The sequence below is a fragment of the Lindgomyces ingoldianus genome (assembly GCF_010093535.1).
Source record: "Lindgomyces ingoldianus strain ATCC 200398 unplaced genomic scaffold BDR25scaffold_11, whole genome shotgun sequence".
NCBI classification, from domain to species: Eukaryota; Fungi; Ascomycota; class Dothideomycetes; order Pleosporales; family Lindgomycetaceae; genus Lindgomyces; species Lindgomyces ingoldianus.
This window is the reverse complement of record NW_022985172.1, coordinates 1,314,421-1,342,100: the sequence shown is the minus strand read 5'-3', so window position 1 is coordinate 1,342,100 and position 27,680 is coordinate 1,314,421. Positions and strand designations below refer to the sequence as shown.

The window sequence follows — 27,680 nt, the reverse complement described above, 5'->3', positions numbered from 1 at the left end:
CTGTTGCAGATGTTGACTGCTCGTTTCCTAATTCCGAGTTAGGTCAAGACTCGACCTTGGCTTCTCTTTTGTCTGGAATAGGAAAGCAGCGGCTATACATTCATTCACTGAGGTGCTAGGAATGTCCTATTTGGTCGAGGCTGTGGATGTGCTGACGTACCATCAGCAGACGCCGTACATCCGATTCTATAAACGATTTCCCTGTTACAACCCTTTTCCTAGTAGCCGAGGCAATATGACTAACCATAAAGGAGCTGATCGCCGCGCTTCTTCCCATTGTATTCTAACAGCTCGAAGTCTGGTAGCACATTCGAATCATGGAACAACGCTAATTAGTCTGCCATTGTTGTCGGGCTCCACTTCAGACCATCACACTAGCGTTCGAGGAAACATAACATTTGGAGTGTCATCGCTTAGCTCATTGGATATATCACAATCAGAACGACGGTCGAGATCGGGTGGACTGTGACGGCCCAACCGTTGTCTATTTGGACAGATGATAGAAATCCAGCAGTAAGACTGACGACAAAAGTGAGGAACCCGCTTTGTATAGAGGTGCGATGCGAAGCCAATACCATTTTATTACAGCGTAAGCCAGGGAATCAATGGGTAACAAGAATGTTGAGGCAACATTCCTTGGGCTTTTACCTAGGCTAACACTCTCCTCTCCAACTTTGTCTGCCATTACGATATACGGGTGAGCCGACAGAATGCGTAAGTTATGCTTCGCCCCAGAACCTTAGTGATTGCTCCAACAATGTTTGGCAGATCCGTACTGCAAATAGATGTTTGCAGTAGTCACCCATGGCTCTCACATTTAGCTCTCACGCATAGCACACACAATAGCCACATGTTACAATAATCGCATGTTGCCAAGACTTACCCCTTTTTCTTGCATATATATAGATCCTTAAGTACACTCTTTTAGCAATCAATCCAGCTCCTCATGCCTCTGGTGCTTCTCCTAGCTTCACAATAGACGTCTATATAGGAGGTGTGGTACTAGCGCTAGTGATTATAGTATGCTAGGAGCAGGCTGGTGCCAGGGGGTTGAACACAAGAGTAGCGATGAGGCACCACTTTGGAGAATGAACGGTCGCACATTCAGAGGTGGGTAGCCAGGGGGTTGAACACAAGAGTAGCGATGAGGCGCCACTTTGGAGAATGAACGGTCGCACATTCAGAGGTGGGTAGCCAGGGGGATTTGGGGGTCGGGCTCTTGTCTTCGGAGCTGCTACTTAGTGGGATACGGTCATATTTAGCACTAGCCGACAACGATTTATCACCAGGATCCAATCCTAGGCTTCTTAACGTGCCATTCCCTTGCTATTTTAGGTTTGTACCATGGCTCGATATCCCAGGGTTTGTATCAGCTTAAATTACATCACGTCCCTCGCGTCTTTAACCGGCTAATACGGTTGATATTTGGACGGCCTAGTGAATTGTTCCCTATTCCATGGTTTTTGATTGCCGTAGTTGTGGATTCACTTGGAGGTGTTTTGCGTCACTGCGAGATTTACTCGAAGGACATGGAAACCTAAGAAAAGGGCTATAGGAAATAGAGGACGAGGATGATTATACCTGTCAAGTTTGTGATACATCCTCTTTTAGGCCTTTCATTGTGGCAAGGCTGGAGCTCAGTCCTTATCCAAGCTATAGGCTTCCTGCCTATGGTGGGCCGCCACTGGCCCAACACAACATCTCCAAATGCGGGCCCACGAACGGGAGCTCTCCAAGAGGTCTTCAGACTACGCCATGGGGTTTCCACTTCTGCAGTCCAGTCCAATCGTATAGGAACCGAATGAACATCAGGAGCTGGGGCTGTAAGTCACGTGATGTGCAAGGCTTGCCCAACGATCTTTGCAGGGACAACGCCATGGCGCAAGGTGAATTCAGGGGTTGTTTAACTCTTACGAAAAGAATTAGCACACTAGATTTCTTCTGGGGGCTATGAAAACTTCATATGAGCGCTCTGGAGGTAAGTGTTTGATCATAGAATCATGGCCTAATTTTCCTGTTTTGAAACCAATACCTGCTATTTATCTATAGGTCGTAACTTCACATACCAACATGCCTCCACTCTAGGGCACCAATGTCACCGTCTTCGACGACAACGGTCTTTGACTCGCCAGGCATGATATCAATGCCATTATCACTCAGCCTTACACCCTGCTTTTCGGTCAAGACAAATCCCTTCACTGGTTTGGACGCTGACACAGTTATAATTGATCGATCGCTTGAATAGTGAAAATCGATGCCCCTGTCAGGGAAGGTGAGGTACTTGATGGGATCGGGCCAAGACGTATCAGTTGCGACTTCTTGGCCATCAACCAAGAGTGAGACGTGGATGACGAATGGATCTGCTTTGTAAGTATCGAAAGGACAATTTGGGTCTTGGAGCTTCACGGTGTCGACTTTCTTGTTTCGAAATACTTCCGTTGTTCCGTTGGTATCGATACTCACGTTTTCGGCAAGCCTCTCGTGAACCTCCCTCCCGGTAAGGACAGAGACGAACTTCACTACTATCTTTCCCTTCAAGTTTTCCACCAGACTGCTTGCAACCCATACATCGAATTGGATGTCCTCCCAGATCTGTCGCATGTCGATGTGCGAAGTATCCCTCTTCCACAAGTCATCCGCTGGTCGCATTGTCCAATTGTGAAACTTCCTGGATACACCTATCGTGACTGGCGCCATCGCACGCTTTATCGCGTAGTACGCAGGCTTTGGAACCAAATAGTAATCCACCACCGCCCATGACATCGTCGGCCAGCAGTCATTCAACTGCCATACGAGAACACCTCCACATTGTCGCTTTCCCGGGGTACCCCACTGCCGACGCCATGATTTGTATGCCCATGCTATGGCATCTGCTTGCATCACCTGCGTTAGATATGTGAAGCCTGGGAGGTCGTACTTGATCTGGAAATTCTCCGTGACATAGGAAACGAGACGTCGTTCATGGCAAATTGCCTTGTTTCTGAAGTCCATTGCCATGGATCCAGGGTATCTATCTGCCTCACGAGTGATGGATTTTTCGGTAGTTTCAAGGTGCGGATAGGCTTCCATGCCGAACTCGGAAACAAAGCGACCACCCATGTGCGGAAGCACTTGGTATGGTTTCATGTCACCATGCCAGACATTCCATTGGTGGACATCGCCGACTGTTGGATCGACTTTTAAGACAGTGCTGACACCGTTGCCGAAAGGGGAGCTAGGATGATAAGGAACACCTTTTGCTTCGTCATCGACTACTTTTGGGAGTAGATACTCGTACAAATACCGTGCGGGGAAATCAGTCTTAAGCCACGATTGCGGATCCTTGTCTTCTTTATAACGGTACTCGAGACCGTACCGCTCGACGATTTGATAGTCCTCGTTGTTGCCGGCCCATATCACGATTGAAGGATGGTTTCGAAGTCTCCGTACATTCTGTCTTGCTTCTTCTTCCACAGACTTTACATACTCAGGATACGCAGGATAATTAGCACAGGCAAACATGAAGTCCTGCCAAACCAACAATCCAAACTCGTCGCAAGATTCGTAGAATGCACCAGCTTCGTATATACCACCGCCCCAAATCCTAATCATGATCTGGTTTCCTTCTACGGCTAACTTTATCCAGTTACGGTAGATCTCAGGGTCGACTCGGGTGAGGAACGAGTCGGTGGGGATCCAACATGAGCCTCCCGCAAAGATGTCGGTATTGTTGATACGGAAGTAGAAGGATTGACCAACGGAGTCTTTTTCTTGAATGAGTTCGACTTTGCGGAAACCAATCATTTTGGAAGACTGGTCCAGGATGGTTTTGTCTTCCGAGGTGAGCATCGCGGAGACGGTGTAGAGTGTTTGGGAACCGTATCCGCGAGGCCACCAGAGATCAACATCGAGATCGAAGTCAGCGGAGTAGACTCCATCTACGCCTTTACCTTCCAGCTTGGAAAGGATGTCGTTTGGCTTCTTAATCTCAAAATCCACATGTCCCTTCGCGCCCTCTACTCGCGCATATATTTTCCCTTGAACCTTCTTCAAGCCACCACTAAGCTCGTACGCTACCCACACATCCTCAATCCGGGCAGTATACGTCTCAAGCAATACTGGCTTCCAAGGCCCACAAGTAAGTAATATGGGACCCCAATCCCATCCCCAATGATACTGAGCTTTCCTAACTGGCCCTCTCGATATCTCCGTCTGATGCACAATAAACCTGTGCTCTGGATGCTGATCAATCAACTCTAGCCCCTTCTTCCTAGCTGACTCGAACACAATTTCTAGTACATTCTCTTCTTCTGCATTCGTCTTGAGTGCCGAGGTAACATTAATGCGATGTGTGACAAACATGTTCTCGCTCTCCAGAATCAACTTCCCGTTTAAGTAAACCGAAGCAAACGTATCTAGTCCCTCGAACCTCACTTCCGTGATTACGCTAGGCTTTCCATGATTTGGAGGCGTGGGAAAAGTGGTGCGATACGTCCATGTCTCGTCGGCTATCCAGCGGACGGAAAGCTCGTTCATGTCTTTGAAGGGGTCCGCGATGATCCCATTTTTGAGAAGGTCCAAGTAGATTTCTGTAGGAGCAGGGTTTGCAGGGAGGTAAGAATTGTTGGAGGAGAGACTGCCCTGCTTGAAAGTCCAATTATTCGTGAGGGGCGTATAGCTGGACGATATAGGAGCCATGGTGACCGTTTCCTCGACTGACAGCCAGCAACGTAGTCAAAAGCCTCAACTTGAAGTATCGGTTGAAGAAGTCAAAAGTCGCCTTCCTCCAAAGATAAAATCGCAGCGCTGAATCAGTACGCAGAAGCCGTTCGGTGTTTTAACGGCGATCTTGTCGTCCAGGATGCACGCAACCAAACTCTACCAGGGTCCAATGCGGGGTGTGCTCTCTGTGGGGCAACGATCATCAATTTTAGACTAACACTCAACCCTTCTTCTCGGGCAAAAGGTTTCCGACACCCACGCATCCAACTGTGCAATGATAAGATGTGACGTGACTTGCCTATAAAGGATGAGTGAGGTACCGAGGACCTGGTTGCAAAGGAGGATAGAAGTGGGCGTTTGTCAGACTAAAGAATTCGTTGACCCCGCATCTCCAGATTCACGACCTCCACGATTTTGAGAAAGAAGAATAATGGCTGAAAAAGTTGCGACGAATGCGAGGCATATGAGCGAGAAGGAATTGACTGAGGATGGGAGGAAGATCCTTGAGGAGGGGGAGACGTTTGGAGTCAACCCGACATTTGCGGCGATTATGGTGAAGCATAAGCCGAATCCCTGGGGGAAGGGACATTTGATGCTTTATTTGCTGTGTACGGTATGCTTTCTGAACTCGACAATGAGTGGTAAGTGTTCTTCGACTTAGGTATCATGTGCTGCTGATGGGTTGAAGGTTTTGACAGCTCCCTTATGGGCTCCATCAACGTCTTGGAAAACTACACGAACTATTACAATTTGCCTAGCAAAGGCACGACGTCCACTGGTATTGTTTTCTCCATCTTCCAAATTGGCCAGATGTGCGCTGCGCTGTTCGTCTGGATCGCCGACTGGCTAGGCCGCAAATGGTTCATCTTCATTGGTACAATTGGTGTCATTGTGGGCGCAATTGTAACGGCAACTGCGCAGACGCTGCCAACGTTCATTGGAGGCAGATTTTTGCTGAGCTTCTTTGCAACGTGTGCTTGCTCTGCAAGCCCGCTTTATCTAGTCGAGGTCGCACCACCACAGTATCGAGGGACGCTCGCCGGATTGTACAACACTTTTTACTACTTTGTAAGTGAAAAAGCTCCCCATAACGGGCATTTACTGATGAGAAGCAACAGGGCTCAATTCTAGCCACTTCATCCGTCTATGGGGCCCACAAGCATCTTTCTCACAAGGGCAACATCGACTGGCGCCTCCCCCTTTGGCTCCAAATGGTTTGCCCCGCCTTCGTCTCTCTTGTAATTCTCTCCTTCCCCGAGTCACCCCGTTGGCTCGTAGGTAAAGACCGGCATGAAGAAGCCCGCGCATTCCTCGTCAAATATCACGCCAATGGCGACCCAGACCATCCTCTCGTCAATCTGGAAATGGCCGAGATGATCGACTCCCTCCAACGGGACCCTGTCACTAATTGGCGCAATTTCTTCAACTTGAGAGTCTTGTTCAAGACGAGGGCGAGACGGTACAGAACCATGTTGAATATGACCTTTGCATGGTTCGGACAATTTTCAGGGAACAAGTAGGCTGTTAAGACTGAAGAGCGCTATATCGCTTCTAACACTTCGTAGTGTTGTTTCGTACTATCTGCCATATCTGCTGGCTAATGTTGGGATTAAGGATGCTGATACAAAGCTCCTTCTCAACATCATTTACGCTATTGTAGGCTACATATTTTCGTCTGTGGGCGCAAGGATGCACGATGTTATTGGGCGTCGGAAGATGTTGCTAGGGGCTACCGCTGGACTCATCGTCTCGCTCTCCGTTACGGCAGGAACAGCTGCCGGATACGTCAATACTGGGAGCAAGGCTTCGTCATCTGCGTCCATTGCGTTCATCTTCGTCTTTGGTGCCATCTTTGCTTTTGCATTCACGAGCATGCAACCGATCTATCCAGCTGAAGTCATGGCAAACGATATGCGAGCTAAAGGAATGGGAACTTATAAGATTACTGGTGGCTGTGCAGGTTTTATCAACACCTTCGCTGCGCCTATCGCGCTAACAAACGTAAGTCGCCTCTCCTCCTCTATGCGTCTGTTCTCTTTCATAATAATTTATGCTGACAAATCCTAGATCGGATACTGGTTCTATGTCTTCTTTGTCTTCTGGGACTGCTTCGAGTTCTTCTTCATGTATTTCTTCTTCGTCGAGACGAAGGGACTCACGCTCGAGGAGATGGATGAAATATTTGAAGCAAAGAACCCGAGGAAGGCAAGTACGGACGTGAAGAAGGTTAAGATTAGGACGGTGTTGGGTACAGATGGGAAGGTTGAGGAGGAGGTTGGTGTTTGAGTGGCGGGTGAGAGAGGTTGCTGTAAGCTTGCGTGATGCTGAAGATTGCGTAGGGGAAACAGAATGGAAGAGATATTCACCCTTTTTCAGTGCTGTAGGATTGGGTTAAGCTGCGCCAATTTGGCATGACCCATTCAATAATTCAAATGAACTCATGCTTAGAGCCTCATCCCTTTAACTTCTCATATTACTTCTCATTACTTTTTCGCATACAATGTTTTATTAGAAGCGGGCTCCCAGACGAATTATTCAACGCCACCAGGGTAGGCTGCAGTCCTAGATATTTTCTTCACCTACATGACTTCGGCCACCTACTACACGCCTCGACAGCCTCTCTTCCTTAACCCTCTATATCAGATCTATAAACACTGCAAGCACTCCCTAGCGACACCAGGAAAAAAGATATCTCAAGAGAATAACCGGTACAGCAGCGGAGCACAACTCGGGATCGGAGAGAACTCTAGATTCTGAATCCTTCCTGAATTGGTAAGCATCCTGTTTCTAGACTTCGCCGTTTTTCTAGCCTTACTCGATTTATAGAATATAAGGAACATATATGGTTCTTATCTACGCCGAGAACGATGCAGAGTAGCTTCTTCCAGGGGCGCTTCTGCGATCTGAATCAAAACCACTCTACCAAGAGCTTTCATTCCTAAATTCAAGAATGCAATCTTGAAGCTCAACACCTCACATGTCCTATCGCCATTAATTCCCCGATTTTACATTATATCCTACGGTGAACAAGTTATCTCGTTCCTTCAATGACCTAGGCTCTAGGCCGTGTGAGGACCTGTGACTCAACAGCCATACCATAGTCAGTCAAGGTAGGCACCCTTGCTTATAGACTTAGACTAGGTAAACAGTAGGCACGGCTTACAAATTATGCAATGGAGCAGATTTTTCGGCTGCTCTTAGAATATAGCCGTGGCTAAAGAGCCTGTGAAAATTTTATATAGACTTGTTAGCCTTATCACTTCAGGGAAATTGGTACAGTTTTTGAACGTTTTCATCCGTAAATGGGCAGATGTTTGGGTGGTAAACATGACGATGATGGCTGGCCTGGGTTAATTAAGAAAAACCCGATTTCAAGAAAAACTTGTGAAGGACGTTGTTCTGTCACTAGAGAAAAGGTGAGAACGGTTGGTGGAGCGCAAGGACTGTCTTGCGAAGGACGACTGATTCTCGATGCAACTAGGGTGTGTGAGTCCCTTCTCAATAAAAGAGTTATCGCAGCGTGACTTCAGTAATATACTCCATTTGAGAGCTGCCATCGAGCGGCTTACACGAGCGCAGGTTCCACGATCTTGCCACTAGCATAGTTAGCAGTTAAATTTCCTCTATTTCCTTCCCTCTTTTCACTTGCAGAGCTTCAGGGTCGCAGAATATTGTGCAGCACCTGCAAGAGAACAAGGCTAAGTGAGAGTGACATCGCAATTCAATTTTCGTGCATTCGTATTCACATCTCTTTTCCCCATCATTCGTCCAATCATCTCCACAACATTATCCGGCGGTCCTACACGGCCTTTTCATTATTAGGGTTCGTGATCGGGTGGTAATATCAGAAATACCTGGCGGAAGAGGATGCTTTACCTCTTCTGTGCTTCGCTTTTGGTCAGCCTTTTATTATTTACAGCCTCCCCAATAAAAGTATAGCTAACTTGCATCAAAGACTCCCCGTCCTACCATGGTTCAACGGAATATGTCTCCTATCCTGATAAGCTATCTAACGTTTTTCGTCTTCCAATCCTATGGTAATTTGGCGTTTTCCTATCCTCTCAAGTCCTTTGGATTATCTGCTCGCATTTGATTTATTATTCCGACGTCCTGTCACCCATTTCTCTTGCGTACGCTAACAATTGTAGCATACAATGCTTTACTTCAATACCCTAGCGTCCGCGATTGTCTTGCCAATTGGGCCCTCTATTCGGCCGAGTCTTCACAGCTCGCCACCAAGTCGTACACTACTACGTTAACATCAACGGAAATATGGTCGGTCTTCCCTTCAGTCCCGACATCCACGTTCTGCGATAGCATCCCTCGGCTTCTCTCTCGCCAGCACAGCGCCTATGTGACAGAATGGTTTCCGACGACAACGTACACGACCTGGTCGACCATGACTAGCCCGACACCTAGTTGTAGGGTTAAAGAGAATGAGTGCGAGGTAGCAATATCCGGCTGGAGTTCGTTATTCACAGCAACACCGAGTGCAAGCTTTCCATTCCCATGCACAACGTACCAGCCCTGCTCAGCGGATCCCATTGGCCCATGCAGCATCACTGCTGAAAGTGTCAAAATATACTATTGGCCGACCATTGCCTCATCTCCGCTATGTTCTCAAACAACGACTCTAGCATCAGCAGCTCAACCTACCCCTCCTCCATCTGTTCCAAAATCACCTCTCACGAAAGTCATCGATGGCTTCACCGCAACATCACCCTCGGTATACATATCTTTTCCATTCCTTTACGGTCGATACCACGGGCAACCAACACACATCTTCACCGGCTGCGGCTCAATGCTCACTTCAGTCACACTTTCAATCCCGCCGTGGCCGATATCTACCGTCACGAGAGTGAAAGGCGCGAGGAGACCACTGTACAGGGATCCAAGGCCATTCAATCTTTCAAGTTTAAATTGGCCGGTTACCACGACGAGTAGTTGTGCAATTCAAACGAGCTGCCAGTGGAGTGATTTGATCAGCGGGTGTATCGACGTCTTATATACGAAATGCACGACGCCGACTGTGGATCCATTTCATTGGAATCCGGTGTTGGCATTGCCGACGCATTTTGTGGGGGAGGCTGCGAAGAAGGACCCAGGGTATGCGAAGTGTGAGGTAGGTTTGTTTCTTTTTTTTCTCTAAGGCTTGCAACCTCACTAGTGAGGACGAGGGCAGAGGGGATAGGAAGTAGGGATACTGTGGCTTCAGCTCAGAATTTGCTGACAGTTAGTGTAGATACATCCGGCTGCAGCTGCAGCTGCGACATGGATCCCTATTACAACACTCGCGGGTGATCCAAGGTTCACGGAGGGATGGTCGGCAACACCGACGATGCCGCAGATCACCGTTACAGAGACTGCTGCAATCACTTCGACTTGAGTCACAGAGCGAGAGTGCTCTACTTCTCAGATGTTCGGCACGATGTGGCTACCCGGGTTCTGCAATTGGCTGGACCACAGCGTATATACAGAACAAAATACATTGGAGGGAATGTTTCCATTCGGTCTGCTACCTTCCCTGATACCGGTTCTACATTCACCAAATTTCAGCTTCCCGCTCTGGATCCACAGAATCCGTAGAATCCTTAGCTCTTCTACCAATAATAATAAACCCAATTCAAGGGGAATTCCTCTATAACCAAACCACAGATACGTACCGATATATTCCATGTAAGAATTGCTAGAGGGACTAGCGATGTTAGTCAAACAATTATTGAAGTCCTCAAAGGGAAGGGAACACAAGCCAATAGGCTTCCATTCCTAGTCTCAAATTCTGAAACAGCCTTATTCTCGAAATTAGCGAAGCTGATATTTGGGAAGACGCCTAGAACTAGCGAGACAGTTGATATACCATGCATTGGGATTGGCTACGGGTGTATCGAAGCGCTTAAGGCAATCGTAGGAGAAACCCGAATCTATACCATTATCCGTACTTTTGACGTCACGGGCGAGTTGCTAGGTGAATCCCGAATCAATCTCATGAAGACTATAGAATTTTCCGCAGAGAGGAAGCGCTTCATATCTAAGTCCTTCGCTATTTCTTATCATTGGGAGTAAGTAAAAACATACTTCTCTAGAGACATCTCGGATCTGTAACTCCCATTCGCAATTTTATCAAAATATTACCGTCATTCAAACACTACCTTAGATCGATCGACGAACTGAAGAAGTTCATCTTATCTAGGACGAAGTGCTGAACTTCATGTCACTTGGCTGCGCCATTCCAAAATAAAATCTTACCCATTGTTAGATTTTATTGCTATCGATACTAAAGATAATGTGGATGCGATTCCTGGTGACAGTAGTCACGCTCACTTATGATTTTGACGTAATCAGATTTCTTGTTGCTTCCCTTGACCTTGATTAGTGGCCGGAAAAATGTGGATATGTGGTGACAGGGTTACCTGGAACGAGTTTGTTAGACTGGCAGAGGGAATTGAAGGTAGTTCCCTTGTATGAGAGCCGGACTACATGTTGTATCTGAAGTCGTATATTTACTTTCTCGTATGATCTAGTAGAGAAGCTGAATAAATTTAAATAACAGAGCTTCCCAGACACTAGACCCTCTACGCTCGTTACTGTAGGACGTCGTTGCAATGCGTCCTTTCTATTTTTGAGCCTTGGACAGCAGATGGGACCAGCCAAATTTCAAGTCAGGGTTCATGGAACAAAATGTTCCTTAACATCAAGCCGGTAGCCGCTAGAGAAATGCTTGAAGAATACTGATTGACCAGTTGATGGCTATACTTCCGGGAGAGGGCTCACACGAGTGGGTCAAAGCCTCAAAGGTTGTGGGCCTCCGCAACGTACCAAGCTGGTAAATTGAATGCTCCCTGAAATAGCGCCAGCTTAAGAGGCGTTTACATTAACGAAATCTTGGTACAGTTCACTTTGCGCTCTGAAATAGGTATATCTTTTTGCTAGAAATTGTTTCAAAGGCCTTAGGGCGATCAATTTAATCGTGCGCAAACATTCCATGGCATAGTGAATAAAATATATGGTACGAGAAAACAAGGAAACACCACACACTAGCGCCGAAATAGAATGCAGAATATTAGGACTGATGACTCAAAGCTCCGATGCTTCGCTGGTTTCCTTAGAATTCTCCGTCCTTGAGACTAGAATACCCATGCATCGTCGAACGAGTCCCTATGCTCTAAAAAAGCTTGGAATAACAGTAGACTTAGGCAAAATGACGGATGTGGCCTCCACAGGAATTGAGACAAAGGTAGGCACCACAATTGGGGCCGACGAGGGGTCCACAGTGGGCGCGAAAGAGGGCAACGCAATGGGGGCAGACGATGGGTCGATGATTGGGGTAAAGGGTGGAATGACTAGAGCGGATGAGGGATCGACGATAGAGAGTGTAGGCTCTACAATTGGCGTAAATGACGGTACGACAACGACTACAGAGGATGGCTCTACGGTAAGAGTAGAGGGCTGTAGGATAACCACTGGAGTTGAGGGTTCCACAATAGGAGTGAAGGATGGAAGAACAACTACCGGGGTTGATGGCTCCACAATAGATGTGAAGGAAGGTAAGACAATCACTGGAGTTGAAGGTCCCACAATAGGAGTGAATGATGGTAAAATGACAACTGGAGTGGACTCTGCTTGGGGCTCAAGGGTGGGAACCGATGGATCAACGATCGAATTGAGCAACGAGGGTTCTGCTGAAAAAACTGGAGCTGAAGGCTCAACGATAGGAGGTGTCGACGGATTGAATACAGGCGATATGAGGATAGAGGTTTCAGGCACTGTAATCGGAGTAGTTACCGCGATCGGGGTTGACGGTGTAAATATTAAAATCGAAGAGACAATCTGTGACGGCTCAACAACAGCAATTGTTGATGGGTCGAATACAGGGGTTGTGAATAGCGACGGTAACGCTGTGAAGGCAGGCGTGGAAGGGTCGGCAATGGAAGGTGGGGTTGAGCCGACTGGTATGAAAACTGAAGTTGGTTCCTCGGTGGGGATTGACAATGGCGGCGGAGCTGCTGACGGTCCTCCAGTAAATACTGGAATAGACTGTACGGGGGGAGGAGGGAGTGCGGTAGGAGGGAGAGAAGAGTCCTGAGGCATAGGAATGGCCTGTACTCCTGCCAAAAGAGCGAACGCAATGCTAATGAGATTTGAGGAAAGCATGGTGGAAAGAATTCTTCAGAAACAGAAGATGTAAAGCAATGTGAATAGGAGAAGCGGTTTGTAGGCAACTGAATATGGAGAGCACGAAGGAAGTCCTGATGTGCATTGGGCTTTGATGTGGACGTCGAAGGCGATGCTTTATACCTAGTTAAAGAGCGAAGACGAATCCTAAGCGAAACATTGTTTGCTGAATTTAGAAACTAGGTAATTAGAAACTCAGCCCAGGGGTGGATACGATTCTCTTGGTCCATGTTGCAATGGGTAGGATTGCAAGGCCCATTCACATTCTGTTCGCTTTCCCTAGAGACGTGATGAGCCACTTAGAGTTCTCATCAAGGAAGATTGAAACCCAACGGACTCAGAGACCGGAATTACGATTCCTCTTTGCTAGCAACTAGATTATGCGTTTGAGGTTGTACGCACTCATGATGTCAAGCTGCAGCTGTGCTCGAGGTGTATTGTTTGATCCTTCGTTCCCAGAGCAGAAGGATCATTGAGGGGACGGTAAGATGGCTCCTGCATAGTAAGCCCCAAGGGGGTTTTTGTGTAACGACCAAATTGTACTCAAAGCACTCCGTGTGTCAAGGCATTATCAGAGATATATCGGAAACTCTCATCTTGACACACGTGCAAACCCCGCTCGCAGTTGAAACAACAAGAGACGAAGGATTCTGTGCTAATCCAATGCACGAACTCCGAGGAACGGTATTCTAAGGCAACAGAACATCCAAAGAAGTGGTTATTCGACGGAATTCGCGGAGGAAGAAAATGGAGTGCGCGTCCACGGGTGCAACTATAGGGCATCACGCCAGACAGAATATTTGGTGGATCGTGATTGAACGTGATAATATGTGGGTGGCATAGATGGGATGTTGAATGGAAGGATGATGAGGTCCGAAGGCCGAAGAGTTGAACCTTGCCCAGAAGCTAACCAACCATCCATATACGACATGAACTCTTCCTTCACCTATCCTTAGAAGATATCAGAGACACTTTGATATTTGTGATTGGCAAACATTATGACTCTCAAAATATTGTTCCTCACTATCTTGTCATCTCAGAGACGAGCAGACGCAGTCACGTGGACTCGCTTTCGACAGTACCTAAACTAGATTCCTGATAAATTGGGGACACGCTGCTGCGTGAATATGTGAGCATTAACCTGAAAAAAGCGCTACAAAACATTCCCTTCCAGTTCCGTTCGGAATTTTCCTCGCTTCTACAGTAGCAGTCTCCCCCACTACCTGATTTAACCGTGAATTGGAAAGCCCGGCACTTGGCTCGTCCAATGACGCGAGAAGACAAGACTCTCATATCGATACATGCAATGACCCTCTACCCCATTGTCAATTCTTCATAAGCATAAATGACTATCTTCTCACTAAAATAGTAGCCCCTACACCACCCTAGAGATCAGTTTCGACTAGCAATCTGATAAATACCTCGAACTCCCTACTATGTACATTCGGGTTGTAGCATCTTTGGTGTCAAGATGTCCACTTCAATTTCCCCATTTCCCTCTCTAACGCTGAAGTATGTTCCGCCAGTCGCGACCAGCTTCAATACATCCCGCAACCGAGAATCTCCTCCGCAACTCCTGCGCCGTCATGCCTCATACGATGTTTCTGCAAAATTTGCACTGCTGATACAAGCACTGTGTACGCTACGACCACCATGATTGTCACAATTTTGAAGAGAGCCACCGACGAAGCCGCAAGCTCGCGCGATGCCAACCATAACCCAGAAATGGGGTAAAAATCCCGAATTCACCCCTTTACCGAACGTCATATCTCTTACTTACTCACGCTCCTTAGACAACCCACCCCAACGAGCGCAAATTGCACCTGTGAAACTCGACAGATTGCCGAGTGGCAAACCAGATCGAACGAATATTCGCCCAATCCTACAAACTGCCTAAGTATAATGATTCCGATGTGCGATGCTCTTCCAGACCCAACGGTTATGACTGCAAGTTTGACGGTTACATTGGAGGTGACTGGGACGATGAAGAGTGAGAGTGGAGCTGTGTGGCCGACGGTGGTGCATTCGCATTGACATAGATTTAGGAGAGATTGGAGAGAAAGCGATGTGAGAAGAATGCATAATTGTGCGGAAGATCATCAAGATGGGAAAGATTTTGCCAAATGTTTTTTTGGGAGTCCCCACTCGTTACTTGCTAACTTCGATGGAATACTCTCCACCCTGTACAGCCATCAACACACCATTTCCCTCTAGCTTTGCCGACCCCTCTGCGATGACACTCCCACCGATTTTGATTGTCGGTATTTTCCCTTGCTCGAGGCACGGTAAAACTATATCCCCGCTCGTTCCTTTAGGTGTGGCAAATTTCAATTGATATCCTGCGTATTCCAGCTCCCACTTCGCTTGAAACTTCCCGAGATTGGTCATGAACCCCCCTTCAGCTCTCTTCAAATCGCCAAATTGTGGTTTCAGACTCCAAGTCCTACCCGCTGGTCCAGTGACAGTCATTCCAAGGATATACTCTGTCATCGTGCTAGTCGGCCCGCTACTCCAGCCATGTGCATGGCTGACATAGCTTGCGTCATATCCGTAGCCACGGCTTGAGCGATATCCAAATGTGCCATTGACTAGGTATCCTTCAATGACAGTCGATCCCGTTCCATTTGGATGATTCTGGTACCAGCCCCAGCTTCGACGAATTAACTCGAGAGCCCGATCTGCACGGCCAATTGTCAAGTGGGCCTGAATTTCAAACGACGATATGAAAGGCGATATGTTCCCTGGCAATTCAGGCGCGACGGCGCCTATGGGTGACCAGTTTTCTGTCAACCTGGAGGATATTGATGCGGCTTTGAGATCGGTGGAGTTGACTATACCGAATAAAATTGACATGCTATTTGCGTCTTGGGGATGAAGGGTGGTAGCCGTGGCATTGTCTTTGAATGCCCCGTAGGTGGAATCGAAACAATATTTGTTAATTGCGGCCTGCAGCGTATCGGCTCGGGTGGACCATGTTTTACTAAGACCCGTTGAGTCGTTCAGCCATGTAGCGAGGGAAGCGCCAGTGTAGAGAGTTCGATAGAGTATCATGTTTGCCTCGCTGTTGTTGAAGCCAGTCTGCCAGCGGGCCCAATCTCGGGTACCTGTTTGATTCAATAGGCCACTCGGGCCCACTTTGCCGTAGATGTAGGCCATGGCTCTTATATACTTGGCCCAGTTTTGCTGTACAAAAGAGACGTCATTAGTGTAAAGCATGTAGTTATACGTTCCAATCATAGTCCACATGTGGTAGGCTGACAGGATGTTAGCTTGACCGTTCGATGGACTAATTGGACTTACTGTCGCTATTTTGTTGTAAAAGTGGCGGACCAGCTTCCGGGAAAGACCCATCAGGATTCTAGAGGATGGTCAGCCAGGTTGGTTGTAGTATGAGAATTTAAACACTTCCTTGGTAGTTATACATGACTTGCAGAGCATTCTTCACACTATCGAGATCTCCAACACTGACAAACGAAGACGGGACCGCTATGCCCATATCGCCAGGCCAAACAGCACGATCACGTTTTGCACCGTCTACAATGATGGTGTCTCCCGGACCCAGAGTGCCGTTGTTGGCCCACCCATTCGCCAGCATTGGAACCCAGCGACCAGTATGGACCGGTACAGAGTTCGTTTGCAAAGTGTAGGCACCGGCGTACCAAATTTTATTTAACAGTTCATCGTCGCAGTGAAAGTATCCCTGGTAAGCGCGGAGATTGGCCCAGGTGGGCTGAATGCTTAACTCGAGAGAGATGTCCATAATGTCGACTGTGATATCTGATTTACCGAGCAGGAAGGCTGTCATGTATCGAAACCCTCCGCGCATTGACTTGTCGGGCATAGTGTAAGTACCCTTGCCGCTTCCAGATATGTTTGCATACAGGGCCCCATCTCTTCCAGCGAATTTCCCATTCGAGGCATCAGACCACTCTCCAATCCATGTACTGGCTTCCGTGAATGCAAGCCCAAGGCTACCGGCTCCAGATGATGAATATTTCACGGAAATAATACCTCCAACCTCGATGCCAAAATCGAAGACTATGCCAGAACCATTTCCCTTAAGACTCGCTGGGCCTGGGTAAGACGAGATTTTTCTCCTGTTTGGAAGTGATAGAATTGCCTTAGGCTGAACTATTCGGGACACCGGTGCGTAGATGTTTGAGTCCCAATCCCCAGGAAAAGCAGATTCAGCTGGTCCAGTGCAGGTGGTATTCCGCCAACAAGTCGCTGCTTGAGAAAAAGCCGGGAGAAAAAGCAGCACTTGGGGGGCAAAACGAATAGATGCGATCCTCATGCTGCTCAAGGAGGTATTCTCTTGTGAGCTCCACCTTTAGAAACTGATTTGCTTTGCTTCTTCGGAATACTAGAAAGTGGCAGAGCAAGATTTCATGGTGCAGCCTGAGCGACCAAAGACAACTTCATGATGTACGTGTGCTGAAATTTCGAGCCTCGGGGTATTAATTGCACCGAATATTAATTTCTCCGCTTAGAGTAGACGCAGATTAGCGTTGGTTCCTGATCAACATGATGCGGGGAGGCTTAAATCAAGTTTACGGCGTCAAACACTTGCTCGACTAGGGATAGGCGCATTATATTGTTGCCATCGACATTCAAAGGTTTGAATACAAAGGTAACAATCAGGCACCAGAAGGGAGCTATCGCTTGGCTTCCTAGGTTGGGTTCCAGATCCCGGGATCGCGGATTGCGGATATGAGTCCGGGGATACATTATTTCCATAGCAGCGTTAATACTGAGGTTTCTTTGTTCCTCGCAGAATACAGCCTCAGAAGATTATCATGCGAATGAGCAGGGTGAGGTGAACGAATGTAGATGAAGGTTGTTTATCGATAAGAATTCCGGCTAGTACGCCAAGACCCACTAAGAGCAGTGACTTTCGTTCTGGGCCCAAGGGTTTGAACCTCAACACCACGTTTGAATCACCGTTTTCTTATTCAAATGGACCATCGACACACGCCCTCTTTGCTCATACCATTCTCAGTATGTACTTAAAAAACCTTGAGGTTATCGTAATTTATTCAGGCAGGAGCAAATATGTCCAATACCTGGAATTGTGGCTCGAGATTAGGCACAGGGAGTTCTTCGTAAAGATCACCAAGTCTCTCCGCATCCGCCTAGACGGCGAAAGACTCTTCCCGATCGCTGCCACCAATCCCCAACGATCGTTTCTCAACGGCCCTGGCGGCACAGAAGGTCACTCACCGCTCCTTTTCGATCAGCCGGACTACTCCCAGGAGAAGGCTATTGTGAACTGGAGCAGGTGCGAGAGACTTGCTAATAGTGTATCATACTAACCGATTAAAACTCTTCGAAACCGGCCATCTCTCATATTCCAGCAATACCGCCGAAGGAATCTAAATTCCCCGTCTTTGCCTTCCAGCTCTAATACCTCGTTTGCAAGCATGATTTCTTTACACCTCGACTTCAACAGGCCTGGCCTTGAAGGGATTTCTTCGTCGAGTACAGAGGAAGAACTTAACTCTGACGACGACATGGGTATAGATAAGGTTTTTTGGCGAGCAGAAAAATGAACATCTCCTCCAATCCGCTCTCCTCATCTTGATATAAAGTCAACGCTGATAATCTCCTTATCTGGGAGTTAATAGAGCGACGACCCCGGGATGCCTCGATGGCATATCCCGGAGGACGGCCTGGAGGAGATGAAGCACTCTCTTTAGGTCGAAAGCTGGGTTTGAGGAGGTCTCAACAGCCTATGTGTGAGTTGTGTGGTTTGAATGCGCACCCTCCGAAGTGCTTAGAATGGACTGAGATGACTCTGGAACGTGTCAAGGGAAGGGATGAAGAAGCGCGATTACGTCTAGATAGTGGGGTTGAACTGAAGGAGTTTAGTGAACGAGATCGGGTGTATCGCGATACTGATATTACTGTGGTGAAAGACCGGGAAGCTAGGAGGAAGCTGCAGGAACGGAGGTCGAGAATACATGCCGCGATCACAAGAGAAGCTGAAGAAGAGCAGAAAGGAGACGCGTCTGCTAGTATAGAAGTGTCACTGTCTGTTGGGGAAGGGGAGCGTAAGGTATTAAGAAAATCTAGCAGTCGAGAAGGCATTCAATTGTAAGTGTTGAACGGTGTGAGGGCAACGCGGAAGTGAACTCGTAGAGCAATGTATGACTCGATGCTTTAATGAAACGTCGGAAATATTCCTACATATACACTCACGTGCATTGCTCTTCAACCCTCCGAGGGATTCAGAAGGTGAAGTTCTCGACGTTAATGCTAAGCTTCTACAGTAAAGGGCCTGGCAAATCTTATTCAAGTCAATAGTTCTAATCGTCGCGACCAGCCTCCCGAATCCAAATCCAAACCAAGGACCGACTCTCCTGAAGGCCCACCTCAACCAAACTAGAACACGCGCTAGAACACGTTAGCGCAGCATGCAATCCATGCATGCCACGGGCCGAGCGTCCCAGGTTTCCCGCCTGTCAGCTGCGACCGTCGTCTTAACACCCACGGCTCCAACATAGCACCGTGTCTTGCATCGTCCCAGCTACCGACGTTAGAATGTTGTGTTGGGGCTGCTTTTAGCGGTGCGCTTAGCCACCTCCGCGCCAAAGCGGAGGTAGTGTAGTGATGTCAGATTGTGGCTTGGCGGGATATGCGTGATGTGTCCGGCGGATGTTAATTGGCCCGAATTACGAGAGGAATGCGGAAGGATGAGGCGCAGGACAAAGTCGCCTGAGAGAGGGAATCTTGATTGCGAATATCAACAGACCCGGGTGCCGAGAAGGTTTCGTAGGATGAATTTGGGTCGAGGGGGATCGGGCATCCTTACAGACTGAACTGCTGATGTTCGTGGAACAGAAACGGTGTTAGTATATCCTCAGGCCGCGGCATTTTCGTCATCGCATCGTCACGCATGGCGGGAGGATTCGCGGGAAATTGCCAATGTGCAACAGCTTGGATGTAGTGGTCGCCCGGTTCGTCCGTTCATTTGCTGTCGAAAAAGGATGGAATAATACAACGCAGAATAACCCAAAGAATAGAAAGGGAACAGATGGAACGCTTTGCTTTGTCGAATAGGCAGTCCGTGGACTGTTTAAATTGGGGGGGTATCAATCGCTCGCTCGTGGATGAAGCATGCAGAAAGCCCTAACCAGAAAACCCAACGCCTGTGCAATGCTATGCAATACAATAGGTAAAGATGCTCCTGTCTCCTGTCCGAGCCATTCTTGCCATTAAAACTCCATGGTATCGTCGTCTTTTCCAAAATTCGAATGTACTCCTAGCCAGACAAAACGCCTCGCAAATGGTGTGATTAGATTACAGCCGCGCGTTTTCCGTTTGCTCATAGAATCTTGTTCTCCTTCTGTTCGAAAGTAACTCCATGGTAATTGTCCGCAAAAGTTTGTTGTATAGGCTGGGTGATAGCCTGCATGATGTTCTCTTGAAACTCGTTCTTGACCTTATACTTGTCGAACCAGTAATGGCGGATGAATTTGCCCTGGCAGTGCGAGACTTCGACTCCGGGGTATCCGTTCGCCTCCGCGCATTCCAACTCTTTAATATTCTCCTCATAATCGTAGCGTATGAATTCGCCGAAAGCGCTTTGCTCGTGGAATCGGGGACGCTTCCATTCCGAGCAACCGATGTACCGCACGTCGTCGGGGCACTCGTGCCAGGCCTTAAGGATTTGGTGGGAAGTGGGATTGTTCTGGACGATCATGAAGCCGGTATTGGTGAGAGCGCGATTGAAGCGGTCAGAGTTGACTTCGGGATGTTCCGGGTCCCAAGGGTCTTTCGCCATCGTGATCGAATGTTTTGGTTCGATTTTCCAGTAATTCAGCAGCCACTCTACAGGCAGTTGCATGTGGTGGAATGCAGCATCAGCATCGAGGAAAACCACGAACTTGTAATCGTGCAGTTGATTGGCGATAGCGCTGGGTTTGATCCAGGTAGCATGGCGGTCCTCGAACTCGTGCGCCGTGATAAACTTGTAGTCGTAGCCATGAATGAGCGCGTATATGTAATGCTGGAAGACGCCGCCGGAGACGTGATTCAGCTTGGTCCAGTCGAAGTGGCCCTCTCTCCACTCCTTTTCAGATTCCAGCGGTCGCGTCTCAAGATCCACAATCAGGACGTCCTTGCCAAGTTTCTTCTTATATCGTGGGTTTGCGGGGAGCTCGTGTTCGGTGCCGTCGTAATCAGTGAAGATTTGTTGGTCAACGGGAATCTTCACCCGCGCATACAGCAATCGGATGACCTCTTCCATAGATATGGGGGGGGTGTTCTGATTTGAGACAGTCCTGCTAAGAGTCAACACTTCTCTTGGACACAAAGCCAGACTTGTCCAATCGCGGAAGGCTTACATCTCGATGTGGGTGGAGCCATGTGGAAACGGGATCCGCGGTGGAGTCTGCCACGCCAGGAAACCGAACGCGAATATCAGAATAAAGCCGGCAGTCACGGACAAGGCAAGCAGCGGCGAACGGGAGCCCTTCGGAGACAGCATGTTGAAAGAGTGAGGCACCAAAAAACCAAAGGAGCAAAAAACAAGCCAGAGGAGGCGGAGGGGCCTGCGTCTCTTTTAATCAGTCAGCCAAGCACATGGACTGCGGCGCTGTTCTGGATCGTCAACTGGCTACTTTTGGAGGACAGGGCTCAGCTCAGCGTGCACAGGCGCCGTTGCAGCGCGACGCTGGAATAAGCAGCCCAACAGGCAACTTGGCAGGATCACACAGCAAATAAAGGGAAGAGCCAAGACAAATCTCGCGTGAATGAATTGTTCCTCGACCGTCCGGCTGGGGCGCACAGAGGCTGACCCCCTATGTCATACCTGCGGGGCTAACATCACAAAGCGACTCTCCGTACGGATTACAAGACGCCATTTCATCCTTCTGCGGCTAATTCAATTTGTACAGCTGTGAAAGCTCCGTTTGCAGCAGGCAAACAAGTTCTCCAAACGAAGACCTTGATAGCTATTGCGTACCGGGCGGCTGGAATAGTGGGAAATTTGGGTGAGTAGGTGAGAATGCAGCGATAGCCGGCGGTGGTGCGAGTGGACAGACCCGTGCGACTTCGAAGTAGCTTCTCGTATCCCAAATTTCGTCTTGAGAGGCCGGACGTCGGAAAAAATCCGCCCGAGCTAGAAACGGGCTAGAGTTGCTTGGCACTCCTTTCCTTGGTTTCCGACTGGACTAGCGGGGACCAACATCTCTCCCTCCCCTCCTATCACGACCCCTTCATTACTCGGCCCCGTCCAGGGGCTCGAAAAGAATCCTGCCAGTTTCATCATAATAAGGGGGCTTCCGCTGGCCCTTTACGAGAAGGTGGCATTCAGTCCTTCAGGCTCTTTGAATGCTCTGAGGATTGAACCCCCTTTGAGACCAGCAGACGTGACATTTTCATCTGGTGTGGGAAGCAAATTTACTCCATGGGGGAAGAGAGCGAGGTGGCCACGAGCCGAAACGTCTGCGAGTGATCTGCATTGGCGAGATGGCGTCGACAGAAATGGGCAACGTTTCCAACCTTATCGGGGCTTCAATGCAACTCACCCATTCCCATAGATTTGGAAGCGGTAAGTAGATCTCCTTGTACCTGATACAAGATAGTTACGAGTTTCGAGGATGTTGCCCCCCAAACTCACCCTCCATTCCATTCAACTCTCGATTCGCAACTCAGAGCTCCACCACAAGCACCTGTCAGGTTTCGAGCGATGTGTTGGCCTTCCACAGGTTCCGCACGATCCCGTGAAAGCGGGGAAAGACAGGGCATGACCGCTCCCAAACCAACCGAGGAAAGAAGCAGTGGCAAGTGCTTTAGTTTGCAAGGTTTCCAAGCCTCCACTTTTTGCGTTGTTCCAAAGGCCCGGCTGTTTTATTCTGCTTGGCTCGTCATTCACCCGCCTAGCCAGCCAATATCGATGTCCACATGCACCCAACCAGTGTCTATCCGATCTTTGTCCACCGTTGCGGCTCTGAGCCTTCTTTGATTGCTTCCCTACGAATTGAAATCATAAGCAGCCGCCTTAGGCTAATATACAAGGCCAATTCTGAGCCCTAAGCCACTACTTGACGGCTGAATCCTACAATTGTAACTATCCCCCACCTTAAAGGGGCCTCCTTTTAGGGATAGAAAACATGAGCATGGATGGAATACTGCAGGAATGCTCTTCTTTACTCTCGAAGGCTCTACCCGTGAATCCCACATTTGGTCAGGTGAAGGTGGGCTTCCCCCATTCCCGAAGTCCTCGGAGAAGGTTTATAGCCTTAGAAATGTTGGCAGCTGCTGTGAACTCCCTGCTAGGGTAGATGTGACCCACAGAGCTGCATTTGGTAAGCCCACAGGAGGGCTAGCATGGAATATCTCTAAATCCACGTGGGGAGCAGGCTGAGACGGGGTTGCACTGTCTCCACTATGACCCTCTAGACAAGGATGTATTTATCTGTCTGTCTTGCTAACGAGTTGGTTTATCTCTTCTATGTCTTGCATCGTATATGAAGCGTGAGGCACTTTGATCGAATGCTAAGGACAAGTCTAGTATGGATGTCCTTTCTTAGCCACTCCTAGGATCTTGCTTGTTCCCATACTCGCAATTCCTTTGCACGGAAGTGTCTTTGAAGGGTGCTTTAGAATGTTACCGTCTCTTCCGCGACTTTCATAGCGAACAAGTACATAATTGTCGTCTAAATATTGCGCCCTCTGCTCTCCCGTTATGTGCCACACCATTCGCTCATACGGCTCAAAAATGAACAGGCGCCTCACGCAATAGACATCAACAGCAGCACTCGCCCGAGCGGTGTCCCGGATTTACCGCCGCTACTACCTCCATACTATCCTCAGCATTTGTATCAACAACCTCTCCCAGTTCACGTAGACCAGCCACCTGCCTATTATCCTCCGCCAGATCATAGCCTTACCGCACCAAGCCACCATATCTCTCTGGACAATGATTCTCCTCAGCCGCACGATGATCCTCTTGCATCAGTGCCAAACAGAATCAAATTCACGATCACAAGCTCCATCTACAGCGCGGCCATAGTCGTGCTTCAACTCATCCGAGGCTGTCCTACTATCTATCTCACCGCAGGCATTCCATACTTGGTCATTATATCAATTACCTCTGGACATTGTTCGAAATACTGGTTTTATATCTCAGATAGTTCTAGTAATAGCACTCAAAAGCATTAACGCTCTGCAGAAAGAGGTTGCTGGAGTATCTTTTTGGTTGGGGAGCACGCTGCGGTCTGTAAGACAGGGGTTTGAAAATAGAAATGTGTATGGTAGGAGTGAGGACAATCTTGTTGATTATCTTGACGATCAGGTTCCTCATAGTGTGGTCGTACATAGAATCATCAAGATCGGAGAGGTTGAGGATTTAGAGAAGATTGCAAATGAGGATAACTGAGGCGTGCAGGTAGTCTTGTTGGATACACGGCTTCCAGTCGGAGGTAAATAGTTAATATCACGTGACAGTGTATCTAGCTTCAGGTCTTAGGTGCACGATTGTCGTCAACCTCGTTCACTGTAATTAAATGGCAGCCTGGAAGCTCCGATTTTTGTAATTTCTTTTTCTCGCTAAAGAAAGGCCGTGGAAGAAACAGTTCTTCAGTTCCGCTGACACGCAAACCCCGCAGCTAGGCAATGAGCACCCTTCACCCTTCAACCCTTCATCTCTATTCCTCATCACTCCTCTGCGAATCGTACGCGCTTTTAAACTACGAATGAGTTCTCTTTTTCCTGATTATCAAGCTTTCCAGCTTCTTGCCCTGGAACTTCAGCATCGCCTCGACTCATCCTTCATCCTGTTGAACAAAGAATACGACCCCGAACCCTGCTGCGAAGCTAATTCACGGAGATATTTCGGTTTCACAAAACTCTTCTTCGAGGAATCTAGCGATTGGGTGTGGTCCCTTCTCGCGCGTCCAAGTGGTGGCGCCGCTGAAGGCCCTTCCATTTTGACAGAGTCCACCCGACTGTCAGCTTTAGAAAGATTACCCAATGAGCTGGTGGATATTATCTTCGATGAGCTGTCAATGGATAAGAGGCACGCAGTAGGCCTGGCACTATGCTCGAAATATCTCTGGAACTTGCTCATTAGAAGGATTCGCTCGCAATATCTCAGATCGGCGGCACCTTGGGCTGGTAAAAAAGTTTTAGTGCTGGGCAGTCAAACTTCTCATCTTCCACCAGCATTTGCAGAACTTGAAACCTATAACACCTTGAAGTTAAGAAATGTAAAGAGTCCGCCGTCGGCGAATCACAGATCATTTCGCCTTTTTGAAGAATTGATACAGCTAGATTTCAGCGTTCCTCCCATAATGCATGCCCAGGAAGCGGAATGGAAGAAGGCAATAGGGCTCCACTTACCCCGAAAGCCACGCAATTGGCTTCCCGATTATAGCGAAATTTACGAGTTCGGGCACCTCTCCATCTTTTGTCTCTTTCCTCAGGACCGTACATGGATTCTTAGAAACCTCACAGTCCACAAATTTGTCTCTTCAAACTATTTGACAACGCATAACCTCCGCTATGCAGGTCTACATCCCTATTTTACTTTCCACCATATTCTTCTTTCGAGAATTTGTTGGTCCAGCATCCCGGATTCGATCGACCGGGCATTGAGCTACAATAATGCAAATATTCATCATGGAATCTGGGCTGGGCATTCATTTGACATTGTTACCCAAGAGGAACATGATGAGACCTGTGGACAAGAGTATTGGGAGAATGCTAGTGAAGAAGCCCTGGCACATGTAGTTCATATCTGGAGGATGGCGACGGATCACTTACCGTATTTTCGGCGACGATACGGGAGGATCAAGAATCGCATTTCAAGCTCTTCGAAAACGGTTGAATCTGAAGGTCAGTACAACCACCATCATAATCCTCATTTCTTTGACTACTTGCTTATTGGCCATGGCTAAAGTCCACAAGATTGACCCTCCTGCAAGCTTGTTCAGCTGAAGAAGATGTGCAATCTCGTATGAGGTTCATAATCGCCCATGATGTTGAAGGTCGTCCCCAATTCTCGTGCCACAAAGCTTCTTGTCCTCACTGTTTATTGCCCTTATTATGTAGGAGGTTCTATCTTTGCTATGTTCAGCAGGGCTGATATCCTCTAAGAGCCGAACATACAATGAATAAGTTCATTTCTCCGTGGTGCCTCACAAGTTGAGGGTGGAACGCCTTGCTGATGTACTCACATCCTGACCATTTTCACCAAATTTCACCTTGATACCCCTTGTGCTTGCCTTTCCAGGTTAGCAAGTTTTTCCGAGACAGTGAGATACTTTTGTCTTACACTCCCGAGAGAACTTTCTCTCATCCTCTCTGAACTTGCGTCGATTAGCACATAGGCTTTGTACGGCGAGAGGTCCGCCATAACACCATGTCAACCGCACCAAGGGCCGCCGCGAGGCTCGCCAGGTCGACATCCTTTTCGAAGATCCGCCTCAGAGGAGCTCGTCGTGTCCGCCACCGATTCTAACCACGAAACGCAGTAAAGGATCCTTCGCAGACTCGACGCGCACATCGTCTCGACCGCATCCATAGCATGGCTCCAGGACCATCTCCTCCCCTAATCAAGAATGAGAAAGATCACCCCAAGGCCGAGACTAAGTCTCCGTCTAACTGCCGTTCCTCCTGCTTGGCGAGGCCGTAAACTCAAACGTGAAGCCTCTCAAGAGCGATACGGAGATGCCGCCATACGAGAAGTAAAAGCGCTAATACGACCACGTCTCACTACACCACCGATTAAGACGCCGACAGAGGAAGTGGAACTGGCAAGGGTTAAGGAGGCAGCCAAGCTCGTAGATAAAAACGCCCAAACTGAAACTGCCGCATTGTATATCGACGAAAACAACTCAGCCAGAAAGGCCTCAGATATCACCACGATGGCAACCCCTTCGCCGCTGTTGGGAGATTTCGAGCGAGAATGGGCCAGCATCTACAATCTTCTTGTCGAACTCGCTATCAAGTGTGTCCTAAAAGAAGACGGTTCTGCTAAAGTTTAGGTTGGAGGCGATGAGCTTCGTGCATCTAGCTGACCGTAGGAGGGACTTGCCGAGAATCGTGACGACCTCACCATCTCCCAAATCCGACAGAGCTTGAGATCCCCTTCTCTGGCTTCCTCTAACGAAGAAGGCAGCTTCAATGCCGCTCCAGAAAGCCATCCGGGGGCTCATACCCCCGGCTCCGATTCTGGTTCAGTAGAAGAGGTCCTCCCCGCTTACCGCTCAAGCAAAATACTTAGAAAGATGCTAGGGTATGTCGAAAATCCGGGATGCCAAGCTGGTGAGATCTCTAGGGCTTCCTGTAAACAAATCTTGAAAGCCAGACGTCAATCCCCCTAAGAAGATGCAAGATCCAGAGCTAGGTAGCTTCTATCAACCACAGCCACAGCCGCAGCCAATAGTGATCGAGATGGGTGTTAGACAGCATTTACCGCACCAGGAGACAGTGAAAGAAGACAGGTACGGCGAAGACGAACGCAAACCTTGGTCAGCGTTTATACGAGACTCAACCTCACTGCACATTGGATGAAAGAAACTTCTTCGACAAGGATGGCACTTTCTGAAAATACACACTGGTCTACAACTCAAAAGGCGTTGAAATCGGAGCCAAGATCACCCAGTATGCTCGTCTTAGAGAAGGCGGATCCCCCACAGAAATGTGCCATCCAGTCGAAGACACAGGTGTTCACGGAACCTGCTACACCGGTACGTCGAGGTGCTCACTTTAATGGAGAGCTCAGTGGCCAATTCTTCGTTTCGAGTTTAGTGCAGTCTCTGTTGTTGGGAAGCAGCGAGTTTTTCGATTCTTCTAAAGCG

At 48.3% G+C, this 27,680-nt stretch overlaps 8 protein-coding genes across 8 annotated transcripts; 4 read left to right on the top strand and 4 right to left on the bottom strand.

The window, feature by feature from the left end:
- Positions 1-2,058: 2,058 nt before the first annotated feature.
- On the bottom strand, positions 2,059-4,794 carry BDR25DRAFT_366596 (glycoside hydrolase; the record flags this gene model as incomplete). Its single annotated transcript, XM_033696964.1, has 1 exon — positions 2,059-4,794. The coding sequence occupies exon 1, from the start codon at positions 4,675-4,677 to the stop codon at positions 2,059-2,061; it is 2,619 nt and encodes an 872-aa protein (XP_033549437.1). The 5' UTR covers positions 4,678-4,794.
- Positions 4,795-5,092: 298 nt separating this feature from the next.
- Positions 5,093-6,987, top strand: BDR25DRAFT_341949 (sugar transporter; the record flags this gene model as incomplete). Its single annotated transcript, XM_033693657.1, has 5 exons — positions 5,093-5,342; positions 5,390-5,769; positions 5,820-6,217; positions 6,267-6,702; positions 6,769-6,987. Exons 1-5 carry the CDS (start codon positions 5,132-5,134, stop codon positions 6,985-6,987), a joined length of 1,644 nt encoding a protein of 547 aa, XP_033549436.1. The 5' UTR covers positions 5,093-5,131.
- A 1,684-nt stretch (positions 6,988-8,671) lies between these two features.
- On the top strand, positions 8,672-10,087 carry BDR25DRAFT_313099 (uncharacterized protein; the record flags this gene model as incomplete). The annotated part of the gene is made up of 3 exons (XM_033691358.1): positions 8,672-8,738; positions 8,850-9,823; positions 9,944-10,087. 3 exons carry the CDS (start codon positions 8,672-8,674, stop codon positions 10,085-10,087), a joined length of 1,185 nt encoding a protein of 394 aa, XP_033549435.1.
- A 1,769-nt stretch (positions 10,088-11,856) lies between these two features.
- On the bottom strand, positions 11,857-12,852 carry BDR25DRAFT_313098 (uncharacterized protein; the record flags this gene model as incomplete). The annotated part of the gene is made up of 1 exon (XM_033691357.1): positions 11,857-12,852. The coding sequence occupies one exon, from the start codon at positions 12,850-12,852 to the stop codon at positions 11,857-11,859; it is 996 nt and encodes a 331-aa protein (XP_033549434.1).
- A 2,169-nt stretch (positions 12,853-15,021) lies between these two features.
- Positions 15,022-17,167, bottom strand: BDR25DRAFT_284136 (Six-hairpin glycosidase; the record flags this gene model as incomplete). The annotated part of the gene is made up of 3 exons (XM_033688100.1): positions 15,022-16,127; positions 16,174-16,231; positions 16,277-17,167. The coding sequence occupies 3 exons, from the start codon at positions 17,165-17,167 to the stop codon at positions 15,022-15,024; spliced, it is 2,055 nt and encodes a 684-aa protein (XP_033549433.1).
- Positions 17,168-18,520: 1,353 nt separating this feature from the next.
- BDR25DRAFT_366576 (uncharacterized protein) lies at positions 18,521-19,242 on the top strand (the record flags this gene model as incomplete). Its single annotated transcript, XM_033696962.1, has 1 exon — positions 18,521-19,242. The coding sequence occupies one exon, from the start codon at positions 18,521-18,523 to the stop codon at positions 18,968-18,970; it is 450 nt and encodes a 149-aa protein (XP_033549432.1). The 3' UTR covers positions 18,971-19,242.
- Positions 19,243-20,197: 955 nt separating this feature from the next.
- Positions 20,198-21,361, bottom strand: BDR25DRAFT_220233 (uncharacterized protein; the record flags this gene model as incomplete). Its single annotated transcript, XM_033684995.1, has 2 exons — positions 20,198-21,155; positions 21,219-21,361. 2 exons carry the CDS (start codon positions 21,359-21,361, stop codon positions 20,198-20,200), a joined length of 1,101 nt encoding a protein of 366 aa, XP_033549431.1.
- Positions 21,362-24,495: 3,134 nt separating this feature from the next.
- BDR25DRAFT_302720 (uncharacterized protein) lies at positions 24,496-25,974 on the top strand. The gene is made up of 2 exons (XM_033689857.1): positions 24,496-25,713; positions 25,786-25,974. The coding sequence occupies exons 1-2, from the start codon at positions 24,573-24,575 to the stop codon at positions 25,788-25,790; spliced, it is 1,146 nt and encodes a 381-aa protein (XP_033549430.1). The 5' UTR covers positions 24,496-24,572; the 3' UTR covers positions 25,791-25,974.
- The last annotated feature ends 1,706 nt before the right edge of the window (positions 25,975-27,680 follow it).